At 40.3% G+C, this 12,023-nt stretch overlaps 1 protein-coding gene across 1 annotated transcript in view; it reads left to right on the forward strand.

The window, feature by feature from the left end:
* ELOVL5 (ELOVL fatty acid elongase 5) overlaps window positions 1-9,454 on the forward strand; it is a 35,581-nt gene extending 26,127 nt beyond the window's left edge. Inside the window, exons 4-8 of the mRNA XM_068678397.1 lie at window positions 1,547-1,624; window positions 2,259-2,430; window positions 3,936-4,060; window positions 5,930-6,064; window positions 7,531-9,454. Coding sequence (XP_068534498.1) covers window positions 1,547-1,624; window positions 2,259-2,430; window positions 3,936-4,060; window positions 5,930-6,064; window positions 7,531-7,662 — 642 coding nt within the window. The 3' untranslated portion in view covers window positions 7,663-9,454. The remainder of the gene's footprint in view (window positions 1-1,546; window positions 1,625-2,258; window positions 2,431-3,935; window positions 4,061-5,929; window positions 6,065-7,530) is intronic.
* The last annotated feature ends 2,569 nt before the right edge of the window (window positions 9,455-12,023 follow it).

A 12,023-nucleotide genomic window follows, 5' to 3' on the forward strand; every position in this document is an offset into this window, starting at 1 on the left:
TCTATCTCAGAAGGTCAGAAATAAAGACCTAGGCTGGCTGGGTGTTTTAAAAGCTCATTTAGGGAGAAAATGAGCCATGAAAGAAATAACATTAGGAAAAGGTAGAGCGTTTAAGTGATTATCTTTATTGTACCTTTCAGAGTTAGTTTCCCACTCGCAGTTCTGAGCAGCGTTTAATAGCACCAGTTATTGCAGTCTTCTCACCAACTTTTCATCATTTTAAATGGCTTATGGTACAGAGCTTTTCACTGTGGCTTTGCAAAGCTTTTCTTTTTTATTCTGCACGAGTGTAGATAAGGCCGAAAATGGACAAGTCTCTTGTGCAAGATATCTGCCTCTGCTTTTAAAATGTATTTTGGATACGTAAAAAAATCGTTTTTCACTTGGGAGTAGTCTAAATTTGTTACTCCTCTTCTAATGCTACTCCCAAGAGGAAAAAAACATCTTTATAAACATCAAGCAAGCCCTTCTGTCTTGATTATTAATTTAATAGAAGCACTGATGGCAGCTTCAGAAAAGCCAGAGGCCAGAACCACCGAGGCATCATCCTTGGTTTTAAAAATAAATAAGTTACATAGCAAGCTGTGCCCTGGCCAAGGCACACTTGTTCTCATCTGCTCCTGTCTTCATAGCTGTCCTTCTCCAGTCCCACCCTCACCATCTCCTCCTCTGGGTGCTCCTCCATCTCTCCCCCTCCTCCAGCCTCCTCCAGAGCCCGTTTCAGCCTCTCCCTTTGCAGTCTGCCTCCTCCCCACAGCCCCATCATTTGCAGAGCTCAGGCACAGCACCGTGCTTCATCAGCCCGGGGAAAAAGGGTGGGATGTGGGCACCCTCCTTGGCAGCTTGGTCCAGATTTCCTCTTGCTTCCCCAGAGGTTTCAGCCAGCCCCTAGGCAGAGGGTTCCCTGCCATCCTCTTGTGGCTAATAGCTGGTCATTACTCTTAAAAGTAATTTCGTTGTGCTTGATGTGCCAGGAAGTCAGGCAGGCAACGGCAGATACTGCGGAGGAAATCACTTGGGCAATGAAGGATGTAATGTACTTGGGATTAGTGAATTATTTAAAAGGATCCTGAAGAATCAAAATATGGCAAAGCATCAGTTGTTAGCTGTTAAGGGTAGCAAAGCTGAAGGGTTTGCTTTGTTACACAGCTGAAAAAAATTGTATTCAGATCTGTGTGCATAAAATTTATAATCAGGGGAGAAATATGTTTACTTTTTCTTTGGTCGTTCACTTTTCCATCAATGACATCGCCAGCTAAAAAGCGGAGACCTTTTGTAAGAATCTGTGTAGATTATGTCCATGCAAAACACATGCCATGTGGGATAAGCTGGGATGAGATGGTGCCTCCTATTTTTATTCTGGGATGCTGCAATTGGAAGAATTTGTGTTATTTCAGCCTCCGTTATGATTCAGTAAGTGCCCGGAGCCTCGTGTCACAAAAAGAAGGCCTTGACACCAGGTGTCTCTACAAAACTCAACAAAGCTGTCAAGGTGCGAGGCGCGGTGTGGTCACCAAAATGACACTTTGTTCTTTCATCTTTCCAGCTGGTGACAGGAGTATGGGAAGGAGGATACAATTTCTTCTGTCAGGATACACACAGTGGAGGTGAAGCTGATATGAAGGTAATGTAATCAAGACTGAGAGCTAATTACATTTCAGATTGTCTCCCTGAGTCTAAGTGGAGAGCAGAAAGGCATTGATGATGTAGTTTTTGTTCAAATTATGTGTTCTTTTTTCCACTCCTACAATAGGGAAGGGAAACGTGTAGTTAAACGTAATAATTAATCCGCAATATGCTTGGTATTTACAGTTTCAGTGAGTAGCTGTATTTAAATTTTCATGCCTTTCTAGCTCAAAAACCAGGGAGTTGGTCTTTGGTCTGTATCCAGCCACTGTGTCACGACCCCTTCACTGTCTGAGGGAAAATGTGGTGATGATTCCTTCTGGTCACCACTCAGACCGTGCCTCTACAGAGAGCGCTACAGGAGCACCTGTGGTTAAGCATTGTCTTGTTTCTGCCAGGATACCGCAGGTGCACAGCAAGAACCTCATAAAACTCTATCACCCTGTTTTCACCTGTAGCTATGGGTTTGTACTGGGGTCTCTTACGGAAGAACTCAGCACCAAAGTGTTACAGAAGATCTCAGTGAAGAGTCTTCAGTCCAGCTAGTGCAAGACAGAGTTTGAATTTTAAGCAAAAGAGTTAAAAGCTCCCACTGCGTGCAATACTTCTAAAACTTGTTTCCTCTTTTCTAGATCATACGTGTCCTCTGGTGGTACTATTTCTCCAAACTCATTGAGTTCATGGATACCTTCTTTTTCATTTTGCGGAAAAATAATCATCAGATCACCGTCCTGCATGTCTATCACCATGCAACGATGCTGAATATTTGGTGGTTTGTTATGAACTGGGTGCCTTGTGGTCACTGTAAGTACTGGGCTATGGTGGGGAGTATTTGCAGTAAAAGCCTTGTGTTGATTTTCTTTTGGTCAAATCCAACTTCTCTGGTACCTTCAGCTGCAGGATTTGTTCTTGCCAATACTAACCTGCTTTGCTGAATTGCAGCCAATGCTGGAAGATAGTAAGATGCCTGCAGAGCATCTAGAAAATACATAGCTATGTAATTTGAAGATTTTGTTTGGCGGTGGGACATTTATCTGCTGCACTAGTCCAGGTCTGACACCTGTCAACCTTGCTTTCTCATTTTTATGGTGGTTGGAGACCCTCAAATGAAACAATACTTATTTTCCAAGTCAGGACCAGAAGTTGGTTTCAGCTGCAAGATGTCTAACTGTCTAATAGTGACCCTTGACCTCAAATCTGTCAAGTTCACTTGAGATGTTACTTTCTTAAATTAATTTAATTATACTAGTAGCTATAAATTATTATTTCAATTAAAATCTTGTCCCCTGAGCACTAATGAATGTGACCAAATGCTTCTGAAGTGGAAGATATCCATGTCTCTCTTGTCTAAATCCAGCTAGACTCTGGCAATTTTGCTTTGATTCTTTAATGCATTAGCATGGCTTAGCTGTGGTTCAGATGTGCATCTTACAGGCACTGGCTTTGTTGAACTCTCCTCCAAGAGAAACCTTTGCAAATCCATTGGATGTGAGCTCCCAGCAATGCAGACCAAGAAGCTGGATTGCTCAGGAGTCTGCCGTCCGAGCCAAACAACATAGAAACTCGTACTTGTTTTGTGTTGTTAGCACAACAGTGAATAATGTTGAACCTATGAAAAATGTGGATGTGGAACCACATTTTCCTCTAAAGAAGTTGATCCCTGTTTATAGAACAGTCAAAAGTGCAAGTACTTAGAGTCTATCTTGAGTTTCTGTGGTCTTGAAAATACTTTTGTGCTATTTCTGGTGATATTTTTTTTTCTACTTCCTTTCCAAGCTCTGTGTCAGGCTCAGTCATCTCGTACTACGCAGTTTGGTGCTGAACTAAAACAGAAATTTCTTTAATGACTAAAGACGCTGTAAACAAGGACAAATAAAATGGTTAACTTGCAGTACTTGCGCTTTCAGAAGATACCCGTTGCTTTTGATTATAAGTGAGAAAATAGGCTCCCACCTAGAAGGAAGTGATATCAGCCTAAAATTAGATCTGAGAAGCTATTGATTGCTGGGCATGTTTACATGTCTCCTTTTTATCAGCTTCCTCAATACCCTTGAGAAACTAGAATGTAGAAAAATAATAAATAGAACAATCAAAATTGGAAGGCTGATATAAAGTGTACAGTTGCGAAGCTTTTCAACCACTCGGTTGGGTCAACAGAAAAAGTTTAAGGGGAGTGGAGTTTTTTGCCTTTGTTCTAAGGGAAATTGTGTTTTAAATAGTGACATTTTGAACTTGTTATCTTTGTAGGCTCCAAGAAACACCATTTTTATGGTAACGCACTGTACTTTCTTTCCTGTTTGCTCTTTTAGCTTACTTTGGTGCCACACTGAACAGCTTTATCCACGTCCTCATGTACTCCTACTATGGATTGTCTGCTGTTCCAGCAATGCGTCCGTATTTGTGGTGGAAGAAATACATCACTCAGGGGCAGCTGGTGAGTGATGAGCTCCTCAGTGCTTCAGCAGGTTCTTGTATTTCCAGTGGGATCTTCTTGTCATTACTGAGTGAGAGAGTTTTGGCAGGATATAAAAGGGGAAATAAAGGATAATGCCTTCTATACCTTCGAGTGCCTAACTCACCTTAGAAATCCAGCTTTTCACCTCTGTTTGTACTGTTTTCAGGGCAAAAGGGAGGCAGGGATTTGTGGTGTACACATATCAGTGCTGAGCAGCTTAGAAGGATCTTTACCTCCCCGTGCTTTGTGGCGAGATGTATTTGGGAATCAATGCTGGGTGTTCAGGGACTCAGGAGCCAGAGAGGAGGGAGAAGCTTTTCTTCCAAGCCCACTTTGACTCGTGTGCTCTGCTGGGTGCTTGTTACTCAGGCTGATGTTGAGAAGACAGACCAGAAACGGAGTGCAACACAGTGCACAGCTAACAAGGCCCTTCATTCTGCTCCTGCAGGACAATGGATTTTCTGTCCCATTTTTGCATGCAGTTGCAAATGGTTTATTAAAAACTGTTCAATATTTCTGGTCTCCTTCCGCACTTTAAATGGGCAGATTTTTTTCACTTGTAATTCTGTGTTGGACTCCTTGCATCCATTTGCATTGTTTCCTGTGTGTACAGTGATGAAGGCTGAATGCTGTGTGCTGGAGATGAAAAGAGCCCTGAAATTAAGCAACGTGGCACAGGCAGTAGTGGTACTACGTGTTTTGATGTGTGTAACATGTCTGAACACCACAAGGAAATGTGCGTGGGTCTTTTGTCTTCCCCATTTTATAGGTAGGGAAGCTAAAGCCTAGAGATAATTTTTATTATGATGATTTTATTATTTTTTCTCCCTAGTTAGGCAGTCCCCTCTCAGACCTGTGAATAGGTTTAATAACCTTTGCTGGTGATGACCAGCAATTCAGAGTTTTGATTCTCAAAACCTGCTTTTCTTAGCCGTCCTACAGGAAGGAACAGTGCTAAGTAGTGGAGTTCTTTGTGGTTTTGCAGGTTGTTTTGTTTTGTTTTGTTTCGTTTCCAGACTTAGGCCCTGTTCTTCATCCGTGTTGCCTGAGTGCCACAGAGTGCAAGTGTCTCAGTGGTTTAGCTGCTCCCCTGGCTATTGTCACAGCCACTTCCACTTCCCTGCCTGCTCTGCATGCATAACTGTTAGGGCAGCAAAATAGCAGAACGGAGCTGTCTTATTTTAAATAAACATTCCCTAATGTGGTAGCCTTCATGTAAGGGTGAATTTTTGCCTAAGGGCCTCTGCAGTACTTAAGCCCAAACTTTTTTTTTTTTTTTTTCTCAAAAGAGAACATTGAAGATAGTTAAACAGGTCTAATGAACCTCAGTTCTTCTCCCTGACTACCCCCAGCTTCCCTGCCTCATATGTGCAGCTTTCAACCCCAGAATATCTCCCCTGGAGCCATATGTAGTGTAGTCCCAGTCTCTGGGAGAGGGTGGCAGGATCGGGATGTGAACCCTGATATTTGCAACTGAAGCAGTGAGCTGCAGAGTTACTCTGTTAGGCTGGTAGAGTCAAACCTTGGTGAGCTCTCACTAGGGAAGTGGTACTCTTGGTTCCTCGGTATACCTGTAAGTCAATTCTATGTGAGTTACAGTAGTGCTCCAGAATGGAGCAATATTAAATTAAAGCACTTAATCAACAGAACACTGCAGCCTGAAAGTCTTCCTAACTCACGTTTACTTTTAGAAAGGCAGAGAAGATAAATTTATCAAACACACAGGATTACATGTTTTAACTTGCTTTGTGTACAACTAATTAGGTTTTGGTCAGTAATGGCTATTTTCCATCTTGCATTAGTGTGCTCTGTTTTCTCTTGTTTATTTATTTTTTTTTCTTTCCCCAGACTCAGTTTGTCCTGACAATCTTCCAGACCAGCTGTGGTGTTGTTTGGCCATGTGCATTTCCTCAGGGGTGGCTGTATTTCCAGATTTCTTATATGATTTCTTTGATTATCCTCTTCACAAATTTCTACATTCAGGTAAAAGCAATATTCATCAATTCTTTGTATCGTTCTGCTGGTTTTACATCACCAGAAAGCTGTTTTTCAAAGAGATGCTTAAAATATTCTTTTTCTATCTTCCTGTAATATGCATAGATTCTTAGAGTACTGTTCTTGTTGGTGCGCCCTCAAATTTGAGAGCTTCAGGGTGTGTTCTCTGCATAATTCAGAATGATTAGAAATCACAATACAAAAACAAATTTTACTAATGCAATTTCAGCTGCAGATAAGGGAGAGGAGGAGCTTTATGTAAGAAACAGCTTTTCATTCTGAAATAAAACAGCAGCCTGTGAACCTCTGAAGCACACAAAGGAATTGTTCCCTACTGTTCTTACAAGGGTAAATGCTTATTCTATTTCTAGGGAAACTTCCCAAACTATCAACATACAAAAACCTGGTTTTGGTTCACCTTTATAAGCATCGGCTTGTAATTCTGTATGGAAAATCATCATTTTGAATTGTGTTTCTGTAAAATTTGCTTCATGTCTGAACAGATTTGGACTTTGATATATGTTGTTCAGAGTAGGTCATAATCAGGCTCTGTGCAGAGATCTCCCCATCTTCAAAAAATCAAACCTGTGCAAGCTACAGCCCCCGAACAACAAATTCTGAGACATATTTTAAATGTCTCTTGAAAGAGTCAAATATTTCAGATCCAGTAAGAGTGACTATGGGTGGAAAACATCCTAGGCTTCACCTTTCTATCTTCTGGTACTTCTTAAAGTCAGTCCTATGGTTCATATAAATTGCTCTGTAGGAACATGCTAATTAAACATGATTGTATATTCCAAATAATGCTTTAATTTCTTCCTCAGCTTTACTCGTATTTTAACTTTCCTCCACACACACGCATACTTTGGGCATTGCATTCTCATCAGGCAAGATCTCTTAATCTTTCAAAAAGATTAAGTCACATATATTCTTTCCACTGCCTGTAATTTTTGGTGCCCTGAATCTCCTGAGAGCTGTTAGTTTTTACTTCTTTCCTACTTCATACGTCAGCTGCTGCAAATTTGTTTCACATTTCTGTCTCTGAGACGTCCCTAGCTGTTCTTGTTTATCCACTTCTTCTGGCATTGCTGGAGATAGTCACCTGTGTTGCATCAAACCTCTTTCCTCACTTGTCATTTTGAATATATTCTTAGGCTGTAGTCTGCTCATAAAATTGCTTTCCTGCTTCTAAGTGACTGTTAACGTAGCACTGCCAGTGCTACCTCATACAACAATTCTTGTTCTTTCCCAGTGAACTAATGCTCTTCTTGTGATGAATGAAACACGTAGTAAGCCTTATACACAAAAAATGGTAAAGCTTGTTAGACTGCCACAAGCACAAGGCCTTTAAAACTGATGGATGCAAGTTCACTTTTGTGTTTCTTGAACTGCTGTGAGGAAGTGGTCGTTTATACCTGTTTAAACAAAACCGTGTGCCTTTCCGTGTATTCTAGACTTACAACAAGAAGGCATCCTCGAGGAGGAAAGAGTATCAGAATGGCTCTACAGCCACTGTGAACGGGTACACAAACAGCTTTTCTTCCCTTGAGAACAATGTGAAACAAAGAAAACAAAGGAAGGATTGAAGACCAAACTGAAAAACCATTTTGATAACCCCAACAACAAAATCATCTGATTGTAAGCACAATAAGAGTTGTGCACTAATACTCTAATGGCTACTGTAACTATTCCTGCCTAGAATAGTGTGATTTATGTAGGACTTAACCAGTGCAAACACCCTAGAAACTGTATACAGAACATAAAAGTAGGTTAAAGTTTAAAAATAATTCTGGGCTGTCACTGACCCCGCTATAGACTGTGGAAGGGAGTATTATTGTAGTATACGACACTGCTGTTGCCTTACTAGTCAATATGATAGGTGCTGAATTATGATTCACAATTTGAAAACACTGTAATCTAAACTCCATTTTTTTACTGTAGATCGTGCATGTGATTGTAGAGGTAATTTGTACGATGCTGGTTTCAGTAGATAAACACACATGCCTTAAATTAAAAAGCAGGGCCCAAAGCTTATTACTGGTTTAAAAATTAGGGTATGTTTCAACCTTTCAGTTGATTGACTTTTTATTAAAAAGTCATTTAGAAGAATCCATTGATCATTTTACTGTTCTGTATGTGATACACAGCATTAAGTATCTCTTACATGATGCAGTGAAATTGGAAATGGCACATTTAGTTTTGTATATTTGGCTTTAACTGACTAAACAGTCACAAACCAGATGGAAAAGTTATTTTACCTTTTTAATAGATCTTATTTTTTTATTTGAAGTATGTCACTAATGTAAGATTAATTGGCGCTTACACAGTCCAGGAAGATTTAATTATTGTCTCTGAGGTTTAGGGTATATACAGGGTGGACCCATCTTTTATTTTCTTTCTTTTTCTTATTTCTGGGAATTCTTAAATGTTAAATGAAGAGTGGTTTTTAATATGGAAACTGGCAGAATTTCAAGTGTTGTTACCATAGCCATATCCACACTTTAGAAGCTACTGTTTAAGTCTGTGACATATCCAAAAATGTATTTAAAAACGAAGACAGAAAGATGCTTTTCTGACGGAATTGTCTGTATTTAAGTTGGTATCTGTACTGTTCTTCATGTAGCATATGTTCATTTTTAAAATGTGCCTAACAAACATTTATTTTTTCCCCAAACAAGCAAAATTAAATGGTCTAAGTCATACGTAATGTTTTTTAAATGTTACTGAAATGTGCTGGAGATGTCTGTTTCTGTAATGTGAGTTGTGTATATCACCAGTAATGTTTTGGCTTCTTATCTGAGGATTTGTTTAGAGTGCTTGTTAAAGTCGCTCCTTCCTGTAAAATCTTGCCTTGCACGTATGAGGAGCTAATTGCAAAGCCAATATCTGTTGCTGGGGTGTTATTCTGGTATCTGCCGTGGTGGAGTCTGGCTTATGAATATCTTATTCATTAAGCTCTGAAGAATGAAATTGTGCAAGACGTTCAGTTGGTCATTGCTCAAGTTTAGCTATATTTTTTTTGATATTTATGTAAATGCCAGTTTTAACATGTTTAATTTTTCTTTTTTTTTTTTAAATTAAATCTTTTAAAAAATTTTTGCACATCGTTTAGGGAATTAATACGTTCTCCTGCTAGCCTTGTGGGTTTTCATTCCTTGTTTTGAAGGAGACAGTGTCTGTTATGTTTACATTATCAAAGCTTGAGTGTGTGTCTTCATTTCTAGGTACTGGTTTGCAGAGTCTTTACATAGCTCAGTACAGCAGCTACAATGTTCAAAATAGGCTGTCTAAATGTGCTAGAAATAAACCCTTGGCTCATTGAATATACCTACATTGTTAATGTTTGACATAGTTTAATCATTAAAACACTTTTGATGATCTCTGCCTGAATTCTATAGTGGGTTTGTACAGATTTAACACATTGCTGCTTCCTGCGCATGGCCACGAAGGAGTTGTCTTGGCTGAGTGACAGCTGCAGATACTCAGGGAAATTCAGCGTACCAGAGATTTGGTATCAAATTCTGTACAGAAACCTTTGGCTGTTACTGAACACGGCTCCATTGCCTGGCTGTCAAAATTATTATCTGTGTGATGGATTAAGCCTCCTGATGGAAATAGTGACTCGCTGAAAGCAGAGCATCCCGAACGGCTCTGAGGTTGAGTGCTGGCAGAAAAATTAACAGGGGCCAAGAGGGACTTTCTGCCTCCTATATACTGTCTATAAACAGGAAACAATACTTCTTTCCAGAATGTGAGCATTAAAGAACATTTTTGCAATTTCTCTACAACTCCTTTTGCCCTTGAATGATCACTTCTGAGCTCTATCTGATGTGAGTGCACTGCCACAAGCTCAGATAGCTTGGTGATGGACTTAGCAAAAGCAGAACTATTTATATAGCTGCCTGTCTTCAAGTTTGCAGGCTCTTAATGCAAGAAACCTAGACCAAGGAAATGTTTTTTGCATTTTGTATGAAAGTCTCAGAGGCTTTCTGTTGTGCTGGTCTCTTCTAGAAGGGAGCTTCAGATGATTGCTAAGATAGTTTCACAGTCAAATTTGCAAGTACACAAGAGAGAAACTAAGGTTTTTTTCTGAACAGGGCTCAGAAGGGTTACCAAGAGCAATGCAGTTCTTCGGATGCTGAGCCAAATTGGCAGGTTGTACGTGGAAGGCAGAAGCCACAGCACCTTGCTCAGGGAGCCAGGGGAGACCGGGCAGCTGCGCTCCAAGCTCAGCCATGGACAGAAAGAGGTACAGCATCTGTAATGTGCACACCTGCAGGCCTTTGTGGCTCCTTGGCACTCCTACTTGACCTGGGGCAAGTAACAACCTTTGGGTTGCCTCAGTTTCCCAACTGCCTGCTCTTCTCTTAATAGATACAGCTGTGGTTGGGTGCTTGGGGTTGTCAGGGTGCTCTGAACAGACCTTTCATGTTGTAAAGGCTGGAGAGGTAAAAAAGGGCCAACCACTGCCAATGGCCTGGAGAAAAAGCAGGCTGAGGGGAACAAAATGCTTCAGTAACCATTTGCAAAGGGAGTGACCAAGTTTCAAGCTGTTCCATCAAGAGCTGACTGAGTTTTCAGTGCTTGGACCCTACAGCTCTTCATGATGGAGAGGGAGGCGAATGCTTTTGTTGAACTGTGTTTGGGGTAGGTAAGCTCAGATGCCCATCACATAGCTTATCCTAGAGCAGTCCTGATGCAAGTAACTCGAGTGCTGTGTTGCTGCAGTGCGGTGTGAGCCAGCTCTAGGGCTGTGGTCACCAGGTGCTGGGATTGCTGGTGCTTGCAGAGGGTAATGGAAAGCAGAGAACACCTCTGGAAATCTAGGAAGTCCTTTTCATTGTTAGTTTTACTTAACACAAAGCAGATGTTAAACAAGTGCTGGAGCTTCTGATAGGACTTTTACAACCAAAACTGGGGCAGAGACCCCTGAAGCCCAATGGAGAGTCTTCTAGGGGTTGCCTCTACCTCTGACATTTGGTTGCTGTGATGAAGCACAAGCAGATAAAGACGTGTGTGTTGTGTGTGACCGAAATGTTGTTATAAGGCATGCATTATTCAAAAAACAGATGTAGAAATAAGCTGGATGCTGAAGGAAAATGTAAATAAATCATAGGCCAAATTACTTTGACAGTGTGGGTTCTGCTGGGAATCTGCTGGAAACCGAGCAGGAGGTGATTAAATTATGGATAGAGATATCTCTCTCTCTTGCTAGATAAATGCTACTGAGAATTGTGTTGGTACAGCAGATTAACTTTATGTTGTCACTGTCACCCTCCAGCCAAGAATTGTTTAGCCAACAAAGGTGAATAGTTGTAATTACCAATATATTGCAAGAATGGGGCTAAAAAGGAAAAAAAGAAAAAAACAACTTGAATCCAATTTTAAACTTTCAAACCATTTAATATAAGTGAAGGATATGCAAAACAAGGTCTGTATGTGTCTTGATTTCAGTAGAACAAATCTGGAGAAGCTGAGTGCCCAGGGGCTTCAAAGACATGCCAGTAGAAGAGGCATTATATCTTAAGTCGAAGGTGCTAAAATCATCTCAAAATGGGGAAAAAAATAGTAACAAATGTCTAGTCTAAAAAATATATTACTGAGTCAAGCTGGGATGGGGAGAAAGAGAAAAAATATATGGTTTGTGTTTCAAGGATGTACAATGTAGATGTTATATTTTTTATAGGGAGAATGTAAGTAGTGGTACCTGGTAACTGGTAGGCTTCATAATCTGATTTCAGTGTGATGCAAGGCTTCAGAATAAATAGGGGGAGTTGTTGAGTCCATAGAGGTAAACAGAAAATGGGAAAAATGTTTTTCTGGAAGTGTTTTGCACTCGACTTACTGATACTATTTAATAAAAATAATTGTCTAAAAGGAAATATGTATTTCATCCATTGGGAATAGGTACAAATTGCAATCTCAGAACTGATTATCTAACTATAAT

The sequence above is a fragment of the Anas acuta genome, chromosome 3, assembly GCF_963932015.1.
Source record: "Anas acuta chromosome 3, bAnaAcu1.1, whole genome shotgun sequence".
NCBI lineage: Eukaryota > Metazoa > Chordata > Aves > Anseriformes > Anatidae > Anas > Anas acuta.